Genomic DNA, 21,572 nt, shown 5'->3' with positions numbered 1-21,572 from the left:
ATTCGATTTTCTAAAATGTTTAATTCATTCACGCACTTGACACTGAAAAAAGTCCCCTTCTTGTGAATGAGTTTTACTTTCTGTTTCCTAGGTAACGCCTCTCAATCGCGGCGCATGCGCATTAGATCGTTCCTCAACTCCGCTCACCTGGCGCTTCTTCTTTAGAGGAAGTGTGTTTGAATTATTGCGTTTGGAGCGACAGTTTCTGATCAAATGATGCTCTCCCGTGCTTGTTTATTTGCTATAACGACCCTTCCCGCAATAGTTTCTTTATTATGCTGCTGCCAAAATGTGACGCGGGATAACGCGCGGACGGAGTTTAACGGCTCTTCCGTAGATTTCAGGTCGTTCGGAGACATTTTTCAACGCGCGTATGAAGTCGACGGCGAAGAATTCCATCGTCGTCGTCTCTATTTTCAGGTATGAGACGAGAGAAATGGCGAGACTGAGAAACGAAACCTCTGCTTGAACTTCTTTCTTTTCATGTGTCAACGCAAATATATACTGACGTCACAACAATTCTAAAATAGAATTAATTCTGAGACTGCGTAAAATTAGCCACGCCTTAATGTTTGATAAATAATGTTCGCTCAGCCCCACTTCCGGTTAGTTTGGCGTCCTTTAGTGGCGTCTTTCGCATTGACATTTATCTTCACGCCATTCTTTTTTTGTTTTCACCAGCGGCAAACTATTGAACCAACATTCCTCATTAGTTCTGAAGGAAAATTATTTAACCCTCATTGAATACTTGGTTTATTAGCAAATATGCTATTTATCAGCTGTTTGCAATAAACTAATCAAGCAGGAAGAGTTTAAATATCTCAGTGCGTTACATCATACACCCCCCCCCCCCCCATAATAAAAAGTGCTTATTTTACTGCCTGTTGCAGACTCTAAATCATAATCATTTACCGTCTTTATGACAGGCTTGTTTAATATAATGGTAAAAGGAATAGTATATTCAATAGTCTCGTATGGTATTGTAGTATAGTACTACACCAGTAGCAAAAACAACCTTTGTTGTATTTCAAATTCACTCCTGTGTAGTTCATGTCAGAATTACAGAATTATGAACATTTTCTGCTCGGCATAGCAAACCTAAATTGCCGTGTGCATGTTTTTTTTTTTTTTTTGCAGAACGCCATAAAGCGGCATGCATACCTGAATTCATTCTCCTCAGCACCGCAGTCGGCCAAGTACGGCATCAACCAGTTCTCTGACCTCTCGCAGCAGGAATTCAGAGGTATGCCAAGGTTCTGTCTCATAGCACAGTAGAACATTGTTTCCAGTAAACACGTAAAACACTTTATTTGTTATCCAAAGACCTGTACCTGCAAGCGAGCGCCGACCAAGCTCCTCTCTTCTCTGGACTGAAGAAGGAGCGGCTCCCTGCTACATTTGACTGGAGGGACCGGGCAGTGGTGGCGCCAATTACGGACCAAAAAGCAGTAAGTATTGCCCCGATAAGAGGTAAATATCCTGTATGGGTAGGAAGCTGCTGTCTGAGCAGGGTCACTTTTGGGTGGCATTCAGAAGTATCAGGTTAAATATACATTTGTGTATTGTACGATGTCTAGCGAAACATTTCCATGCTTCAACTAAAAGGAGAAAATAGATTTCAAGGTTTACTCTAGAAAATGTTTTATTTTAAGATATCAAGAACTTTTGAGCAGCCGAGTTTGAAAATATAGAAATATAGCACCGTGAGGCTACCTGAGGGGAGATGTTTCCTTTCTCAATCAATCTTCCGATGACCCTGCTCTCTCGATGTTTATCAGCGCTGTGATGGCAGAAAGAAACATGCCTTATCTTCAACTGCCCCAGATAGACCTCGGCTTTCTGCTGAGGGCGAAAGGTCGCAAGAATGCGAGACTTTCATTCTAAATCAGCTGATCTGTTTTTACAAGATTAATAAAAACTTACAGGAACATGTGGCCCGCAGAGATACCGGCTTGAACCTTTCGATTAAGCGCGACGGTGTTGGAGCTTTGTGAATTTGAGGCTTTTAAGGCCGTCAGATGGCCGATTTGGCATGTTTATTTTTATATTTTTGGAATAATTATGCTGTTTTTAATTAACAGATATATTGTTTGTTTCCATTAGCTTGATATTTTTGCAGAAAAAAAAGAGAATTTTAGAAAACTACATGTTAAAATTGCCATACGGAAAGTAAGAAGCTGCAGTGTCCTGATGGAAAAGTAAAATATATTTAAATATTGTTAATTTGACGAGTTTAACGCGCCCCTCTTCACTGAACCAGTCTGTTCAGGCTGCACAGTGTGATTGGTAGCCTGTCGTGATATAACAAAATCATGATTGGATGTCCGCATCACAATCAGATATAAGGTGAACCCTGGAACTCGTTCCCCGTTGTGCAGATAAATGCGAAAACATCCCCACTGGAGTCAATTTCCACACATGCATCCTTCTGCATGGTGAAGGTAAAACATTCAAGGAAAGCGCTGGCCAACAAATTCCATTTTTGAGTGAAGGAGAACTTTAATAACTCTTGGAAAAGGAGACAGAAAAATGATAAACCGATCTATTCCATCTGCCTTTCGCTGAGCGAGCGAGGAGTCTGGGGACCAGACAGAGGGGAGGGATGGTTAGTGAGATGAGCTCGTGCTTGTCCTCTCCGAAGGTTTCCTGTCGACTGTTTTTGTCCCATCTAACTTTAGTTAGTCAATTTGCCATTGGGAATGATATTTTCACTGTAAAACTGCTATCCTGCAGGCCTATACATCCTAAAGCCGACACACCAGCATGCATTTCACTCTTGAGTTCAGGTAAGGCGCACCACTCCGGGGAGATTCTGTACAATTCAGCTTCTATGTTGCAGGTTTTCCACCCAGATTTCGTTATCTCTGTTGTCCCGCAGCAGACGCAAGGATGGATAGACTGAAAAATAAAAAGCACCATGCAAAAAAAAAAAAGATCCATAATCCCCCTCACATCTCTTCAATGCTTTTTGATAAAATTGTCATATCGTGATCCCACTTTTATGACCCAAAAGAAAGAGCAGTTGTTTCTTAATATCTCGTGTACTTATCTCCAGGTCAAGCAATAATAACTCATTTTGCTTTCTGTATCGATCTGATACTGTGGAACTACAGTGAGCAACATAATATTGGATTTTTACACCAGGCACTCAGGTTTTTATCAAATTAGTGGGGAATGATGCTGACCAAGCATACTAACAGTCAGAATAAAGAGATTGCGTGTGCAGATGTTATGCTGAACGGGAAAAAAGCACTCGTATATAATGAAATACTTGCTCTCTAAAATGACCCGTCTCAGGAAGGCAGTGTAATCTATTTAAAAAAAAAAGAAAGTATTGAAATATTACAAATGATCCTCAGCTTTATTGCCAAATGCAAAACCTGAAACAGAAATTTCTTCTTTTTTTTAAGTCCCTTTGATTATTTTTTTCCTTCAGGCTTAAAACAGTCTTCAATAATTTATCCTGTTATCTTGTGTTGCATCATTTTGAGTTCCAGCTGCACACCTGAGGCGTTTCAGACAGTAGATGGCAGCAGAAAGCAATTTGTCACGGTTCACACTGAAAGCCCACGTCTCTGTTTTGTTTTTCATGATGAATTTCACCGTTGCAGTGCGGGAGCTGTTGGGCCTTTAGCGTGGTTCATGCCGTTCAGTCCGTCCACGCCATTGACAGCTCTCAGCTGGTGGAACTCAGTGTGCAGCAGGTTCTAGACTGTTCTTACCAAAATAAAGGCTGCAATGGAGGCTCCCCAGTCCAGACCTTGATTTGGTTAAAACAAGTAAGTTAATGTTTTACAGTAAATATTAGCTTTTATTTGATGTTACCAAATGATTTATTTGCTCTTCAAGTGACTGAAGGACAGTGGAGACATTCAGGAAACGTTTGATGTTTAGTTTAGTTTATTTGTTTGTTTCAAGCAGAATAAAAAATAAAATATAGAATGCCTTTTCGTGTACAAGAAACCATATTTCGACCAAAGAAGCAAAAACCCAATAAATATGTCCAAAACAAACACCAAAGTTCATGTACACAAAAATTGCAAATTATACATCATATAGTGCTTGAAAAGGAGTGGGAAGAAGAAAACTTATTAAATCCCACCCCCATAATACAACTAAAATTTCATATCTGTTGGAATACTAATAATGGTAAAAAACAAACAAAACAATTAAGGAACATTTATATATAGGATAGATTACTAAATATTTAGTAAGCTATATTTAATATATATAATATAATATATTGCAATAATTGAATACCATCAATGTTAAATTCTCAGTTAAAACAAAAAGGTCATTCTGACATTTTGATGAGAAATAAGTAGTGGGACTAAGCAGAACATGATTGTTGTATTCAGTTAGATATTTCATAAAGAAGATAAATGGCTGCTTAACTTTCAACACCCTTATTGAGATTTTCTTTTTCAGACCAGGATGAAGTTGGTGCCTGAAGAGGCGTATGCCTACAAGGCCAAGACGGGAATCTGCCGTTTCTTCTCCCAGTCGCACGGTGGCGTCGCATTGAACAATTTTACTGCACGTGACTTCAGGTAAAAGTGATATTTTTGCAGGTTGTCTGTGAACAGTGACTCATACAGAATAATGAGGATGTTTTTTTAAAGTGTCAATGACACTGGAAAGTAGGGCGGCCTTGCTTAATGACGGACAGCGGTGTTTGCTGTGTCAACACGCATGGATTGCTCTTTAGCATGAAGTGACGCAGCTAGGTGAAGGGTTTCTGTCAAAGTTCACGGTTTAATAAATCTAGATATGTGGGTGTGTTCGATCTACATTTTTATATAAGATTATGTTTTAATTTACTTACTTTTAAATGGAACGTAAATGTCAAACACAGTGAAGCTGTAGTATTGATATGGCCCCCCTGACGGGGACGTATTGGGTCACCCTTCCTGGAATACTGTGAATTTCCACGCAAGCTTTGTAGAGGACCTAAATGTGGGCTTCTTTCAAATGGTGTATTTGATTCGTTCATTTCTTCTTCTTTCACTTTTGAGCTTCGGTTTTGCTCACATTCAAAGTGAATTATCTGTATTCATCTCCTGCAAAAACATATATGGACCCTGACGGTGTGTATTTCATCATCGGATTCTTCAATAAGGACTTATTTGTGAGACTCTTTTGAAGTGTATTGGCCTACTTTCCATGGGGTACGGTGTAGGTATGGTCCATCCATTTGACCACAAACTGAGTTTTTCCCAAAGATGGTTGCATCTCTGTCCCTCGATGCAAAGTTTGTAGTTCAAACTAGAGTCACATTACCTAAAAACAACAAAACAAGCTGTAGCCACTGTACGAAAAAAGTGTGGAGTGCTGGATCATTGGGCACATCAAGCTGCTGGCCCTAGACACTTCTACATGGGATATTATGGGGACAACAGCCTTGTGCTTAATGGGCCTCTAAGCCATATCTTTACTGCAGCACAGCATAAGAAAAACAATATCGTAAAGTTTCAGCTCAACAAGAACTCGGCTCAGCATACACAGGATGAGCGATGACGATTCAGTCTGTTGTTTGGTTTTAGCACAGATTTAGAATCCATGGACAATATGTCATGAGCCCGGCAACACAGCTATCCCGTTAGAGGGCTGCTGCATATGTGCAGCCTGCAGAATGAGGAAAGGTGCAATAGTTGACCAGAAATGAATTCACTGGTTGAATTAGTCCGATAAGAAGGCGAGTGGAGAGGAAAGTGGGCCAATGTGAAATTCAATAATAACCCCCATGCTGTGTGTATCACAACTCTGAGCCCTAATGCTATAGTTGTAATAATATCACAGAAAACGGTGTAATCATAAGGCTAGTGTTGCTGCCCCAACATGAATGTCGTTTCTTTTCCCCAGCGATCAAGAGGAGGCCATGATGGGTCAGCTGTTTGAGCACGGCCCCTTGACTGCTGTGGTGGACGCTGTCAGCTGGCAGGATTACCAGGGTGGTATCATCCAGCACCACTGCTCCAGCCAATACTCCAACCATGCTGTCCTGATAGTTGGATACAACACTGCCGGTATGCATTACCCCAACACTGGCAAGAGATCAAATCATAACTCCAGAAGGAAAGATGGGATTCTTTTCATTTCATACTTGAGCTCAAACTTTTTCTTTCGATTAGAAGTTCTGCAAACCCAGGCCTGTGAAATCAGTATAAAGCTTCACTTTCCTCAACAAGTTCCTGTGCTAAAAGGAAATGGACCCATTCATACTATTATTGAGCCCCACAATAATAATAATAATATAGTTTAAGATAATAAATCAAGTTGCAGTTATTGAGGCAGATGGGATTAAAACATTTCTTTTTTAACATGAATAGCAGTTCTCGTTCTCTTGTCAGGAGTTTATCACAACTACTTCACTGTTTATTTCTTGACCTCTTTCACACACATCAATACTTCATATTTCTTAACATTCATTGAGTTTTCTTGAGTATTACACGAGGATTATGTAATAGTCTTATGTGGTTGCAGCTGCATGTGTCTGCACAAGCATACACACGAGCGCAGCGCTCTTTCATCCCGAACCCTTGAAGTGCATGTTTTCTGTTTCAGGCAGTATTCCATACTGGATTGTGCAGAACTCCTGGGGAACCTCGTGGGGGAACGAGGGTTATGTCTATATAAAAATAGGTGGAAATGTTTGTGGTAAGTATGATTGTTGTCTCTTGTGACTGTGTTCATATCTAGTTCGGTGTCTGTGGCAGTGTCCACTGTCCCCTCGGGGTATAATAAAATGTCTTCTTTCTCTCTTCCCAGGTATTGCAGATTCCGTGGCGACAGTTTTCCTTTGACTGGTTTTGTGTTTGTGTGTGTTCACTGTTGCCAACATTGATCATCATCTCTTTTGTCCTCAAGCGTCACTTTAAATATTTTTTTTATTAAAATGTCATGCCGTTACATCACTTAAACAAAATAAATCACTTTATTTGCTGATGAATGTTGGATCCTGATTGAGCAATCAACACACAAAACACACACCAAGTCTGAAAAGATAAGAATACATGCACGGTGCAAAAACACATCTTGTTATAGATAAATAGATAGACACAGGAATCGCATGAATTAAAGATTAAATAAATAAAATAAATTTCAGAACAATTTATATTATCGTTTACTGACTATATTATTCACAATATATACAGATGCTATGACTGAAATAGTTTGTTTGGTTTTCAAATTTGAGATCTTCCATAATTACATTGAAAAACATCTTACCAAGAGAACATCTGCTTTAGCGTACAACTTTACAGAGAAGAGTAAACTAGTCGCCACTTTCTGCATGCCTCATGAGGTACATTTTTCTTTCTTTGAAATGTAATTAGAGGACATTTGCGATGCTTTCAGTGCTGCAGATGAGAGATCATGTGATCGCCAGCTTTTCACTAACACACCGAAAGTTTTGAAGCTTTGCAGTGGAATCCACCGCTGCGTGCTACAATAAAAGAAAGGGTTCCGGCCTCCGGGAACCTACGGCCGAGATGCGCCTCAGTCTGAGTCGTCGCTGCTGCAGTAGGAGCTGTCGTAGCATTCGGCTGTGAAGAGGAACCTATCAACGCTGGGGTTCAGCTTGGGCACCCAGTGGCGGGGCACCAGATACGTTGCCAAGTTGAACAGATCCACAAACACTTTGTAGCGGTCACTGAAGATAAAGACAATAATTTGTTCATTATTAACACTTTAAAAAAAAAGCGTTAAAACGTATATGGTATCAAATTAAATGCATAAATTGAATAGATGATGAATGACAAACTTCTGTGTCCATTGAAATCTAAGTACAGTTGGTGAACGTTTGGAAAACGTGACCACATGATGGGGTAATTTAGATAAGCACAGAGCTGTAGATGCCCATATTAGGTCTGAAGATTACAGATTACAGTTTATTGCATACAATACCTGACGGTGGATCTCAGGTACTGGTAGCCAGATGAGCCCCCGGTTCCAGCTTTGTTGCCAATCATACGATGCACCATGCATACGTGATTATCTAAAGCAAAGGAAATAGTCATTTCTATTTTAGCTGCTAAGAAACCAATAAAAAGATTTTCATGGCTAATCGTGTGGAGGATACTGATGTTTTTCTGATTCTCAGGTCCTGAACTAAGTGAAAGTGTAAAGTCCCGTTGGTCCAGCTCAGCCCTTGGGCAACATTTTTTATAGTGGTGGTTTCTGGTTGGAATGTCCCTTCTTTTTCTCTCCAGATTTTTCTGTTCTTGTCTGCAACTGACACAGATGATTCAATACTTACATCTCCATTTTGTCATGAGAGTGTCAATATCCATCAGGGATGTGAGCAGCTGGAAAGGCACCTGGAACCTCGGCTCTTCTCTGAAAGGGTAAAATAAGTATCCAAGATGTGTTATACAAGTGTATGAAAATGTGTCTCGGCACTATTGATAGCATTTATAAAACGAGTGCTATCATTTGCCCACGTCGGCTGTGCAGTTTGCCTGCTTTATCCATCACTTTCACATTTATTATTGCCATAAAAAGACCACACACATCAGTTTTAGCTGCTAGTCTCAGATGTCACACAAACTGGATGGCTGATAGGCTTTCACAGGATTGCTTATGACATGGAAATTGTAGGTAGGACGAATAAATAAGTAACCCTGCCTCAGGACACTGAGCTCAAGTTGAATTTAAAGCGCCAGCTGGCTCCACAGTAGAAGTGTGTGTGATTGCACCATGCAACTCTCAGGTGTAGAACTGCATAACTACATGAATCTGCAGCAAACATAACCTTGAGGCACACTGAACCAGCAGAGTTTCACAAGACAACCTTAGGTAGAAGCCACAAACCTGTAGAAGTTGATCATCAGAGCCCCTTGGAGAGCTTTGTAGGAGAGCCGCCTTTCACCTTTGGAGCAACATTGAAGTAATATTAAAGTTCAAAGTGACACCTTTATTTATTGACATTTGTTAAGAGTTTCACAAAGAAAATCTAAACCATTGGTGGATTGTTGAGCCAAACTGAAGTCGCGTTCAGGTACGTGAAGCCGGAACAAACTGGTTATGATGCTCGATTTATTCGTAAGAATTTTCACGAAAGCTCTCACCTTTGCTAACGAGATGCTGATGACGCTGCTCGTCAAACAATGAGGTGAACAGCTCCCTCTGTTTGACCAGCTCATCCATCACTTCCGCCTTCTCCTCGGAATCCTCCATTTTCTGGTTTGGGGAAAAAAGAAACCACCAAGCAAACCCACAGACACAAATAAAAATAGAGCGTCTGTCAATCATCGGTGCGCTCCGGGGGGAGCGGAGAAAGTTTGCTCTGACAGCTGAAGTCATCTCTTACCTCAATTTTCTCCTCATCGCAATTCAGCCCATCAAATATATTGATTCTCAGCCTTTCCCAGAAATTGAATCCATCCACCTCCAAGCCAGGAGTTCTCTCCAGCCATTCCTGAGAAGAACAGCCCGAGGTTTTAATCACATGTAGCCATTTCAGCCACACGCCGGCTTACACACAGCAAGATGCAGCAAAAAGAATGTTGAAGAAAAACAAGAGAATAAAATGTCTACTTTAATTAAAGCTTAAACGCAATAGCCACGTGCAGGTGTTTGATGGCTTATAAAACCAACCTCAACTAGCTTCAAGAGTGACGGCTCCTGTTCAGCGGCAAGCAGCAGCTCGTTCTCACTACCCTTGAAATTGTCTTTGTAATGCAGTTTGTTGTACGGAACCCTCAGGTTGTCCAGGACCCCTATTTTGTTTTCCAGAATTCGAAACTGCAGGCTTTGGAATCCAGAGGCTGGTGCCAGATAATCCCTACAAAACAAACGCATCTGAATAAGCACAACAAACAATGCATTATGATAGATAGATAGATGTTTCTGTGATACGCTCGGCTAGAAGGAATAAGAAGTTATTTATGATGTTACCTGAAGTAAAAAAAATCCAAAGCTGTCATTGTTTCCAGAACTGAAAACTGGTCGACCAAAAGTTTGAAGATCATTGTAATCCTGTGGATGCGAGTGTTGACTTTTAGCATGTTGCGCTCATCTCTGACCTGGAGAAATAGTACAATATTTAAGGGCATAATTATCGTTTCATTCCAGATTTAGACGACTTTTTACAATAGAAAAGATTCTTTGGCCCCAGAAATGAGACTTACGTGTCCGCTGATGAAGATTCCTCGCACTGAGTCAAGTTCAAACAAAATTTGTTTGAACCATAGTTCATAGGCTGAAACACATAGTTTATCTTTAGTAGATTACAAAGCAAACAATGCATTTAGGATTAGACTGCAGAAATGTCAAAATTTTACAAGCCATAGCATTATGACCTCTATCATAATGGGCAGTGTATTAGGCAGCAAGTCAAGGTTTTGGACTCGATTGATTTAAAAACTAGAAAAATGGACAAGTGTGAGGATTTGAAAGAGTTAGACAAGAGTCAAATTGTGACGGTTAGACAACTGGGTCAGAACATCACCCGGCCTGCAGGGGTCAGTATCTATGGACCGGTATCTGGGTTTTGCATGGACGGTTTGGACACCCTGATGGCTGTGGCCTCTTTTAGCAGGATGATTCCCAAAGCAAAACTTGTTCAGGAATGTGGAGTTTCCATGTTCTTCCTGGGATGTCTGGCTTCCTCCCACCACCAAACAGCATGTAATACATGTGAAGGTGACTTGGATTTGATTTCCACTCATGCCGCGAGCCGTTCCCGTAGTGTTTCTCCCACCTTTTATGATATGCTCGCTCATATAAATTCTCAAATAATAATATCAGATAAAAAGTGCTTCTTTGTTGTTCTTAAAAACTTATATATGTATATATATATATATATATAGTTTTAAGCGTGATGCATTGATGAAATAGTTTTACCTTGATGAGTGACGATGAAGAGGTGCTCATCGTGGATCTTATTCCCCTTTAGTTCGCTCTGCAACAACTGGGCTGACACTATTTTGTCAAGCTACAGTAAAAGATAGAAACTCTACAAGTCACACAAATTTGAAAAAACAAATTCCAATTCCTGTAATAAAACAAGCCAAGCACACAAAGACTGGCGTGTTGTTATAAGTGATGTGTTCGACCTGCAGGTAGTCTCCATACAAGAATCTGCCTTTACTGGTCTTGTTATCCCCTGCCTGAGAAGCATCCTCTTTTCCTTCCTTTGTTGGAGGCTCGTTTCTGAATAACCTGAAGTGTGAAAAGAGAAGTCCTTTTGTCACTTTGTCAGGATTAGTAACATAAATGCAGAAAAAAAAGGACAAAAGCCTTATTTGAGGTGACAATACAAACTTACAAATGCCTCTTCTCAAAGAACGGACATCCACTCATGACAGTCTTCAAAGTAAGTCTTCAAAAATAACGTATTCCTCTTCCTCCACTAATATTTACTCAAACTGCTGTAAAAGCAATCCAGACATTTAAAGATTCACCGCATCCAATCACTCATGAGAATATAATCACCATTCGGTACGCCTCTGTTTGCAAACTATTGATTTGTTTGACCACCTTTTCGACTTTGATCTTCTAAAAGAGAACACTCTAGTGATCTTTTTTGAATAAAATGAAAAACTAAAATTACATTTGCTTTAACACAAGCAATCACATCAAGAGGAATATCGAATGTGAATACATAAAGCATTAAAAAAGATTAAATTAGATTGGTTTTCGCTGATAATCTGATAAATGCGGTCTCTTTAATTTGCAGATAAGGTTTTGTTTTCAATCACACGAGGTTTAGTTTATGTTGAATTCATGTCTAAAGGACATTCTTGAATTATACCATAAATAAACAAATTGTTAGCTAAATGACTGACTAGTATGACTATTAATTATCTATAATAACAACATGGGGCACATTCCAAGTAACATTGAAATCACTCTTTGGTTCATTGACCTCTGGGGGAAAATAAAACTATTCAGTTTGGATAAAAAAAAAAATATTTACCATCACTAAAGGCTCATGGTTCCAAGGACATTGAGTGTCCACATGAGCTACTGGTCTCCTGAAATGACTCCACACTGTCAACAACAAAAAGTTAATTCTGGTTGAATGATGGTGAACATGGTTTGATCGGTTTAATACTCAGAATTCACTCTCTCTAAACTCTTTAAAGACACGGGGACACGGTGTCCTTACTGTCCCGTGTCCTTCAGCTTTGCAGTTACGCTTTTTTCTTTGTTGAGTGGCAGCCCTGTTATCTCCCTGCTTCCATGTCTACAGATTTTAGTTTTGATTTGATTTGACTTTTTGGACTCCAGGAGTTTAATTAAGAATTGAGATTGCCTTTACGCCATCTTCAAATGCAAAAGTATCAACTACATTTCAGCAGGGATTCAGTTTCACATTTTCTGCAGAGAGATATGTCTTTGGAGTCTTTTCATTCATTCACTGCTCTTCAATGGCTGTGAAGTGGTGCACTCTACAGGCAAAGATGAAAGAATACCTCTTTCAATTTAGCTAGTGCTTCATTTGGTATCCAAATTAAGGCAAGGTTGTGGTTGTTGTGGTTTATAGTCAGGAGAAGTTTGTCGTGTCATGTTGTGGTTTATCAGGTGTGAATATCAAGTCTGATTCAACCTAAGAGGATCACTCAAGAGGAGTACTCAATATTCTAGGACTCTCACGGGTTAGATTCATACTGTTTCTTTTGAATACATTGCAATGCCATTTATTTCTACAGGTCCTGTTGATTTTGTATAGAAAAGATGTAAAGATGAGTCAGCAATAATTAATAATAGCTCCTTATCTGTACATGTGTGAAATCCATTTAGTCTGGCTGCCAGAAAGGTCTGAAAAACGTTCAAGAGGGGAAATCCACACTTCATTTGTTATTTGTTAAAATGAATATGTTTATGTATACGTTTATCAAAAAAACAAACACACTTGTCCTTAAATAAGCCATCATTTACAGTTGTGATTTCCTGGAGACTCGTCATACTGCTCAAACTATTGAGTCTTCCATATTTTCATAATTTCCTTAATGGCTCGGTTGGTGCTTTTGAGTGCGCATTTCTAATATATCCCAACTCTCTACTCATACTGTATTAATACCTTCACTTCAACTTCATATCGCATGTATCATTCAACAATTCAACTCTATGCCAAATGTTCCTAAAGGAATATAAGTGGAGCAGCTTTTGTAGAAGAACTTGGGTCCAAGCTCATATTTCAGCCTATATGAATGCAACATAAACAACCAGTTTCGCACGAGGCCAACATCTAAACGAAACCCCTGATCCAAATCAAGCCGTCTAACAAACCGACATCACTTAACGTTTGGCATTGTGATCACATGCGACCATCTTTGCTACGTGCATTAAAAGAGGCCTCCTCACATGTTCCACTTCTCTGATGTAGTTATTGCACAATATTGTTGGATGTTTGATGTTCTTGCAAATATGTGCCATCTCTTTTATGTAAGCCTTTGAAGTAGGTCTTGTTATGTTGCCTCGTGGTATGCTGCCGCGTTGCTTCGGCTCTGCAGACTGTGGTCACAGCGCGACGCTTCGGCTGTGCAGCTGAACATTTGAATATTACTGGGTTATCTATTCCATTTGATGTCTCCTTAAATTAACCTGAAGCATCCCAGTGTGATTTTTGTCATTTCCCTGCCAAAGATCTGGCACACTGGTCACTGGTAGAATTATTTGAGGTTGACATACTTTCTGGCCTCCAGTTAGTGATGGCTGCTGTTTTAAGGGTGCTATATGGTATGCATATAACCATAAAGAGATGGGTGATTTTATGCTTTTGGTACCACTAGGGCGCATCAGAGGACTTTTCAACAAAATTGAACCACATTTTTAATTGTGTTTTTTAAAGATTTTCCACCAGGGTTTTGGTGGGGTTTGAAACTCAGCATGGATATATCAAAACAAATTGCTTCTTGTTCAGGTTCACTAAAATGTCAGCGTGATGGAACAATAAACAAAAGCTCACAGGGGAAATTAATAAGACATTTCATTATAGGTCCTCAGGGATACGGATGAAAACTTTGAAGGCATACATGTCTTCGTTTTGAGCGAACGATATAGCTTCGTTGTGGTGTACAGATCTTACATTCTTCAAAATTTCCGAAACCATATATAAGAAAATAAAGCTGAAATGCCCGAGCAACAAGAGGTCAAAAACAACTACATTAAATAACCTCGAAACAATGAGCGTTCTGCTCCCATTTGGGTTCCCATGCTGTTTGAAGTTTACACAAAAGAAATCAGTCTCATTTGAAGGCTTTGTTTTCAGTCGTACATTTCATCATCAGAACTCCTCGGTGCTTTGATTAATAAAGCTCATCATGCGTGTCAAAAACATGAAGACAATATTTAAAAGCTGAGCATTCAAATGTCCAAAAATAAAATTATTTTACTAGATTGATTTTAAGGAATGGTCTAAAAAGCAGTTTAGACAAAAAAAAAAAAAAATCATGAAGAGTTTAAACTTTTTAAAGTCTCGTTTTTTAAATAAATGAGGCCATTATCATTCTAAAAATAACTCATACATTTTCTTAATCTTCTCACATTCAATTTAAAGCAGCGCTCTGCCCAATTCTTTAAAAAAAGCAAGAGACCATAAATAAACCCAATATGATTTTAATCCATGAGTGCATTGAACATTCAAAAAAATGTACCTACCGAGAACATGGACGTGAACTATATTTAGAGCCAATAACCTCCTTCATGTGTGAAAGGTTCATGAAATATTTGCGTTGATTAAATATTTATTGGACAGAAAGCCAGGTCAAAAGGCTTTATGCCCAACAAACATTAAATTTAGTGGAAATAATAGTTGACTGCATATCATAGATACATCACCACTTGTAAATACTTATTACTACATGCACGTTCCTGTTAATTACTTCAACAGAGCGTTTTGAAGAAGCCCCACATTCGTCATTTTAGGAGGAATAAATCTTAATAAAATATGCATATCTGAAAAATAAAGGGAAAAAAAATGTCAAACTCAGTTTAACTTTATTCATCATGTCTAAACACAACATAAATTACTGTTAATGACAAGTACAGACATTTACTGGTCCTCAGATTCTTTTTTTTTTTTTTTAAAGAAACATAAAACTCTTGCATCATTTACAAAACATGGCGTCCCAGTGCTATCCAAGACACAAATGTGCCCCCCCCCCCCCCCCACAATGGAATTCTTCTCACCTTTATTGTCCTTTTTTCTCCACAATGAATATTGGGTATTTAAACATGGAATCTGATATTTTTTTTCGGTTTAAAACATCTCAGAGCATAAGACATTTTGACGTTATGTTTACAGTGCTAAATCTTGTATACATAGTGATTGTTTGGTGAGGATATCTAACATCAGAAGTCTCTGAAAACCAAACGGCTCAACGACACTGCTTGCTCTAGGAGCATGATTCCTCGAGCCTTACACTTCTGTAGAAGTGCAGGTATGCATAATGTAAACATTTCCTTTGCTCATATGATTCTCTTACTTGAGCCAGACATCGCTTGATGAAAAATTAAAAAAGAAAAGAAAAAAACCCACAAACACAAAAAGGAGCTTGACTGTTCTTTTCCTCTGCTTTCAGAGTCCTGTATCCAAAAAGATTGTGCAACAGAAGAACTGACCTGTAATCGCCATGTTAAGGCTTGGTGTAATTATACATTTACTCTGTAGTCCCTAGGTCACAATGCACAGCATTGCTTTTGATTCCTTGGATTTTATCTTGTTTTCTTCCCCCCACACACACATTTTTTTTACAAAAACACATTGACAGTGTACATAACAGCAACCTTTATTTCCAGTTGCTGTTCATTTTGTCAGCTTGTGTGTCTCTACCAAAACTAAGTCTCTTTGGCAGAATATGCACTTCATATTGTTACCTTTTACCAATTTCACTTTGCCGAAGAAAGTGGATGTTATTAGAGCTGTCTGCTAATTCTGGGTACTGCTCAATGGAGAGGACATAGTACCCATCATACCCAAGAACTTTCCCACTACTTAGAAGCTGCCTCTTTTCTCCTTCTGTCCAGGGGCGGACCCCTTCCTCGCCATCTCGCACTCGCTGCTGCTCTCTTGCCCATGCACCTGCAAGGGCACGTTGACGAGCGAGCTCAACAACCCGCGCCTTTTCTTCGTCCACCGTGGATCCGTAGCGAATATGAAGCGCTAGGGCACCCGCACAAATCTCCACATCTGCAAAACGCCGAGTCCGACTATCCATGACTGTGGTGGACTGAGAAACAGTCACGTTGACACCATTCTCCAGAGTCTTGTGTCCACTAGTGAGGTGCAAAGCAGCAAGGTCGGAATCTGGAAGGCCCGGCTTGACAAAGTAGTGTGTGTCCCATCCTTCAATAGTGAAGTGCAGGTCTTCCAAATAGAAAGCATTGTTGAGGATTGTTGCAACCTTGATACAGTCCTCACTGGCCACATTAAGTGTGTGAGTGTGAACACTGCCCTTGTAGATAGCGAACATAACAGCTCTTCCGATGAGAGACACTGCGGCTGAGAACCACAGCCAAGACTTTTGACCTCTGCAACCTCGAGTGAGATGGACCTCTGGCAGCCGCTCGAATGACAAGAGCGAATGCGCTTGTCTGGTTACTTCCTGCTGGACCCCAGAGATAGACTGTAGGAAAAAATGCAGTGAAACGTTAACAGTTGAACATGGCAGAACCAACCCTCCAGGCTCTTTAGAATCAGCTGCTGCATTGCTTCAGTGAGTCTGTCATCCCCATCTAAGATAATAGTTTTTCCAATATGTGTTCTCAAGCCAAAACTTGATGAATCCCTAATGACAATTTTACAACAATGCCCCCCCCCCCCCCCACATTTGAATATGAAAAATACATACAAGAGATTAATAAAAGAAACACAGGAATATTATACAGAAAGTCGGACAGTATTTAATTGTATTCAACTGAGAAATACGCTTGACAAAGGAAAGTGCAAGTTGTCCTAATCGGGTGTATTATTATGCAAATAAGGGCCAATTAAAATTGAAACTTTGAAATGAATTCCAATTAAGAGACGGCAGCTTGGAAATACTGATCTCCAAGAAAGAAAATCAGAAGAATAAGAATGTATTTTTGTCCGTCAGATCAAATGGGTAAGTTTCTTTTGGTTGGACTCGTATTGATTCCGCCATTAGTATCACAGATAACTTGTTTACTTTTACCCACCGGTAGATCATCCCAGCGCTGACTCTTCTGCAGTTCATAGGATGGCATGCTTAAATCAAACTTTGGGACTGGAAACCCAGGAATGGTGTTGTGAAGATGAAAGCCGAAGGTTACGAGCCAGCTGTTCACATCTGTACAAGAAAAATAAGTTTACATTTTACAAAGTTGATTCCATTAAGACCAAAATGCATATTTTAACACAATTCACTGAGAGTACATGCAAAATATATCAGAAAGGGATTGAGACTGAATGTGTAAATGATTATCAGCATTTTCTGAAAATTTTATTCCAAGAGAAATGTTTCACCTGAAATCGCTTACCTGCAACGTATTCTCTCACTTCATGGACTTTGCTGATGGGGTTGTTATTTCGGAACATGTACAAATTAAAAGGGGCTGGCTCTTTGCCAACTCTTTTCAAAGTGGATACATCCGGAACAGTCCATCTTCCAGACATTATGTCGTAATCTTGCTCGCCAAAGTGCAGCAGTTTGGTCAAGGGGTCGTAGAGTCCTCCATGAAACCCGAGCACAAGCTGGAAGTCTGGATTTGAATCAAAGTACACCTCACCGTATGCTGTGTATTGTAGCTGTTTGACCAGGAGGCCATTGCTGGTGAAGACAGCCAGGGGTGTACCAGTGTTATCACAGGCGATGTAGAACTCCTCCCCACTACTGATCTCCATAGCAAACAGATGTCCTTGAAGATCATAGTAAAGAGAAGTGATTTCGGAGCTGGAGTGATTGTATACATGCGTAATCCTGGCCGGGTAACTCAGGTCTGCGTAGAAATATTGTAGGTGTTGGCCCAAACTTGTCTTGGTGGACACTCTCCGACCAAGTCCATCGTAGCGGTACTGAATCGTCCAGCCACTGCTCTTACTGTAGACCCGCACCAAAAGTCCTTTGGAGTTGTACTCAAAGATTTCCGCTCCCCTCTGACGGAGGAAACCATCTTCATCCATTCTGTATTGTATATCTCCAAGGCGAGTGATGCGGTCTCTCAAATCATATCGCAGAGGAAGCAGTCTGGCGCTGTTTCCTGCATTCAGCAGGTGCAGATTTCCATTAAGGTCATATGTATAACGCCACATCACTTTTTCATTAAGGTACACAGCCTGGAGCTGGCCATCCACATCATACTCATAGCCATACTTTGTAGTATTTGCAAAAGGGCCAATCTTGATCTCTCGCTTGATGACTCTGCCCACATCGTCATACTGGAAAGTGATCCAGTACATCAGTGAGCGAAATATCTCATACTGGATCTCCTTGATGCGTCCATGTGCGTCAAAGTGCTTGGTGTAGGTCATGACTGCAGTTGATATGATCTGATTTATATCGTAGTAGATCACCCCGAACTTCCCAAACTGTTCAACCTTTCCAGATATGTCATCAAATTGGTACAGATCGATGGGGAGCGGTGTTTCGTTAATGACGCCCTGTACACTGGTCACGCGCAGGCTGCTGTCATAGGTGTAATCAAACCTTGCATTGACCATGCCGTCCTCACTGAAGCGGAAAATCTGCCGGTCAACCAGGGGACCTACTTGTCGATAACGGATGGAGCAGATGAAACCTTCGTTTTGCAGATTGACAGTCTTCAGCACGCCCGCTGTCTCGTCGTACGTGAAGCTCACCCTTGTGCTATCATACAGGATCTCTGACAGTTTGTTCTGTCTTCGGTACCTGTACAAGATCCTACGTCCTGTGCCAAGGTGAGAAACTCTCAGTAATAGGCCATCTTCACTGTAGTCCACCGCCACTGAGGCATTGCTCTCCGGGGGGTGATAAAGGTTCCTGTAGTAGCCCACTGAACGGATGGTCTGCATGGTGTAGCGAGCTACGCTTGGCATTGTGACTGCAGAAAGCCGGTCCAGAGAGTCAAAATAAAATATGTATTGCCTTTGACTGTGGAGCAGGAGAACCATGGACTAGAAGAAAAAGAGCAAAAGAGTTACATGATATTCATATATGATATATGTGTACTATCGACCAGGTTGAGTGCAAGTGGGAGAGGAAGAAGATGCAGGAAATGAAAAAGCACTAGGTCGCATTAACCGCTACTTAACTGTGAGATGGCTGGTTTTGCTACCGATTGTGTAATTTCCTAATGTAGGATATCCAGGTTTTACGATATAATATAAAAAAAAGATACTACATACTGCTCCTGTCAACATTTTCTTGGCGAACATATACAATAATCTGATATTAAAAATATATATATAATTTCAGTGTGTGCTTGCAGTGTAACAAAGACAGAAATAAAGCTTTCTTTCTTTCTTTTTCTTTCTTTCTTAGTCTTATTTGCAACTAGAGCTGAAAAATTTTATTGATTCAATTTTAACGATATTTTGTTTCCCCAGAGAGCACCGATTTTTCAGCTGCGTGTATCGATACATTAAGGCCCATTCAAATCCCCTGTGTCCCGCTCTTTGCAGGAAGAGCAATTAGGTCTGGCAGCCACTAGTATCGCTGTATAGCATTTCTAGCAAGTTATCCAAAATCACTTTGTCCCTTTAAAATCTTTTGGAAAATGATGTAAGTGTATCGAATTGAATCATATTGTATATTGTAATATCGCGTTTCGTATCGCAAGATGAGTTTATCGCTATAGCCATATTTAGAATACATAATATATATAGAAGCCAGTTGAAGTAATTTACAACATCTGCTTTTCTGACTGCAGCCTGTCTCAAAGGTTTACCACTCTCGCTGTTAAAATGCCATGCCCAGTCATCCGTTGATGCAGAAAGGTTCCCTGAGCTCTATGTGTTCCTTATGTCAGAGTGTTGTGGTCTCTAAGGGTCTCACAATGCAAGGATGCAACTAGGAGTGGCCGAGTAAACCTTCTGTGGACAAAAGAACTGAAGGATATCTTTGTGAAGATATTTCATGATTTGGGAGGATCATCGATGTTTGACAAGAGGTAACAACAGAATACAAACATCAGGAGACTTGTCCGGGTCGACTGTGTCTAATCAAATTGTTATTTATTACACCGCTACAGGTGGCTTGTGTGTAATAACTGACAATGAAAACAACATAGTTACTAAATAACTTTCTGGAAAATGGTGCCGTTTACCCAGAATTTAAAATAAATCATAGCCTGCCAAGTGTTTTGTCTTTATAATTGCAATTATAAAATTGCACTCTTGTCTGTTCCAAAGTCAATAATTCATGAAGCAAATAATAATAATGCCTTGGGTGTTTAATCTTTGTATGTTTTGAGTATTTCCTTTTTTAAGGACAGCATAAACATAAATATTTGATAGCTTGCCATTGGCAACTAAAATATTAAACACGCAAGTATTAAACTGACGTAACACATGATACGGAATGCAGCAGCACAATACCGGCTCTAAAAGGACATCGTGTAAAACAACAGATTTCATTTTTTATATTTTACAGTTCCCAAAGCATTTTTTTTTTTTTTAATGATTTGATTAGACTTCAGAATTAACACACAGAGATTCCACTTGTATACTCCTGAGTCTGCAGTCGGCATACCTTAATTAGTATATGTGTCTCTGTCAGACTAATGCCCACAGAGCTGGTGATTATTGCACCATAAGCCACTTCAGGGTGACTTTGAAAACATGGCCAGCTTGCCTACGGCTGCACAGTTTATCTTGCATATTTCTTGGGCTCATGCTATTCCCTCACCTGCTCCAGGTAGGTGTAGCTCCATATCTTCCCATCAGCAAACACCCTGGAAACCAGACGGCCTTGGCTATCATACTCAAGCCTCTCAGTGGTGGGACCTCTCTGCAGGGCACTGATTTGTCCACTGCTGGTGCGGCTCACATTAACCGGCAGTAGCTTACTGCTGGGCACCCAGAGCACCGGATGGCCTGCTGTGTCGTATATAATCTTTAACAGGAATTTCCGGTGATCATCATAAATTTTCTCTGTCCTCAGGGTGCGATCATAATCAACGGAAAGAATATTCCGTCCGTTCACCTGCGGGAAAGATTTAAGAACATTTGTTTAGCCGAAAAAGGAAAACTTCTAAGAAGCGTAGTGTTTAAATTTTTTTAAAACAAATGTACAACTATATTACAGTTGTAGAATATGAAGAGATTTTTGTGTTCGCTGTCTGCATAGGTCTTTAAAGCGTATTCACAATGATTTTCACTACAGTTGTCACCGAGATTAACACCCCCTTCACAAGGCTCATTAAATGGAGAGACACTCTGGCGATTGTTCAGGGGCACTTAAATCACAACCTCCTAAATTTAGTGGAGAAGAAAATTACTCAGAGCCAGAAGTAACAACCCAAGTTAAGTTCATGAAGTACTGTCAATCATAAATCTAAGTCACATTCTAAGGAGGAAGAAAAAGAGGTGAACTTCTGTACAGTACTAGAATAATGATAACCTACATCAGGAATACAATTTCAGAAGAATTGCGGAAATTGTAAGGACTGTGAGACGACTGCAGACA

At 40.0% G+C, this 21,572-nt stretch overlaps 3 protein-coding genes across 3 annotated transcripts in view; 1 reads left to right on the top strand and 2 right to left on the bottom strand.

The window, feature by feature from the left end:
* Positions 1 to 216: 216 nt before the first annotated feature.
* ctso (cathepsin O) lies at positions 217 to 6,904 on the top strand. The gene is made up of 8 exons (XM_068740656.1): positions 217 to 420; positions 1,138 to 1,243; positions 1,324 to 1,448; positions 3,612 to 3,779; positions 4,429 to 4,550; positions 5,863 to 6,026; positions 6,565 to 6,657; positions 6,769 to 6,904. The coding sequence occupies exons 1-8, from the start codon at positions 217 to 219 to the stop codon at positions 6,801 to 6,803; spliced, it is 1,017 nt and encodes a 338-aa protein (XP_068596757.1). The 3' UTR covers positions 6,804 to 6,904.
* Positions 6,905 to 7,497: 593 nt separating this feature from the next.
* LOC137894851 (tryptophan 2,3-dioxygenase B-like) lies at positions 7,498 to 11,304 on the bottom strand. Its single transcript, XM_068740327.1, has 12 exons — positions 11,270 to 11,304; positions 11,058 to 11,163; positions 10,846 to 10,936; positions 10,131 to 10,201; positions 9,898 to 10,025; positions 9,598 to 9,784; positions 9,311 to 9,418; positions 9,069 to 9,180; positions 8,812 to 8,869; positions 8,258 to 8,337; positions 7,906 to 7,996; positions 7,498 to 7,651 (listed from the first exon to the last, which is right to left on the bottom strand). The coding sequence occupies exons 1-12, from the start codon at positions 11,302 to 11,304 to the stop codon at positions 7,498 to 7,500; spliced, it is 1,221 nt and encodes a 406-aa protein (XP_068596428.1).
* Positions 11,305 to 15,821: 4,517 nt separating this feature from the next.
* si:dkey-237h12.3 (teneurin-3) overlaps positions 15,822 to 21,572 on the bottom strand; it is a 109,067-nt gene continuing 103,316 nt past the window's right edge. Inside the window, exons 27-30 of the mRNA XM_068740550.1 lie at positions 20,793 to 21,089; positions 17,449 to 19,060; positions 17,128 to 17,258; positions 15,822 to 16,574 (exon numbers count right to left, since the gene is read on the bottom strand). Of these exons, the coding sequence (XP_068596651.1) occupies positions 15,822 to 16,574; positions 17,128 to 17,258; positions 17,449 to 19,060; positions 20,793 to 21,089 (2,793 nt within the window). The remainder of the gene's footprint in view (positions 16,575 to 17,127; positions 17,259 to 17,448; positions 19,061 to 20,792; positions 21,090 to 21,572) is intronic.

The sequence above is a fragment of the Brachionichthys hirsutus genome, chromosome 6 (assembly GCF_040956055.1).
Source record: "Brachionichthys hirsutus isolate HB-005 chromosome 6, CSIRO-AGI_Bhir_v1, whole genome shotgun sequence".
Lineage (NCBI taxonomy): Eukaryota > Metazoa > Chordata > Actinopteri > Lophiiformes > Brachionichthyidae > Brachionichthys > Brachionichthys hirsutus.
The sequence above is the reverse complement of the archived record's forward strand: the minus strand, read 5'-3'. Positions and strand labels throughout refer to the sequence as shown.

What these genes read in the sequence shown, in the direction of transcription:
- ctso (XM_068740656.1), top strand. Translation starts at nt 217, where the DNA reads ATGCTCTCCCGTGCTTGTTTATTTGCTATAACGACCCTTCCCGCAATA. An exon ending in TTTACTGCACGTGACTTCAG is followed by an intron (nt 4,551 to 5,862) that starts GTAAAAGTGATA and finishes TCTTTTCCCCAG; the next exon opens with CGATCAAGAGGAGGCCATGA. An exon ending in AATAGGTGGAAATGTTTGTG is followed by an intron (nt 6,658 to 6,768) that starts GTAAGTATGATT and finishes CTCTCTTCCCAG; the next exon opens with GTATTGCAGATTCCGTGGCG.
- LOC137894851 (XM_068740327.1), bottom strand. Translation starts at nt 11,304, where the DNA reads ATGAGTGGATGTCCGTTCTTTGAGAAGAGGCATTT. An exon ending in TTCTTTGAGAAGAGGCATTT is followed by an intron (nt 11,164 to 11,269) that starts GTAAGTTTGTAT and finishes TTCACACTTCAG; the next exon opens with GTTATTCAGAAACGAGCCTC. An exon ending in TGTATGGAGACTACCTGCAG is followed by an intron (nt 10,937 to 11,057) that starts GTCGAACACATC and finishes CTTTTACTGTAG; the next exon opens with CTTGACAAAATAGTGTCAGC.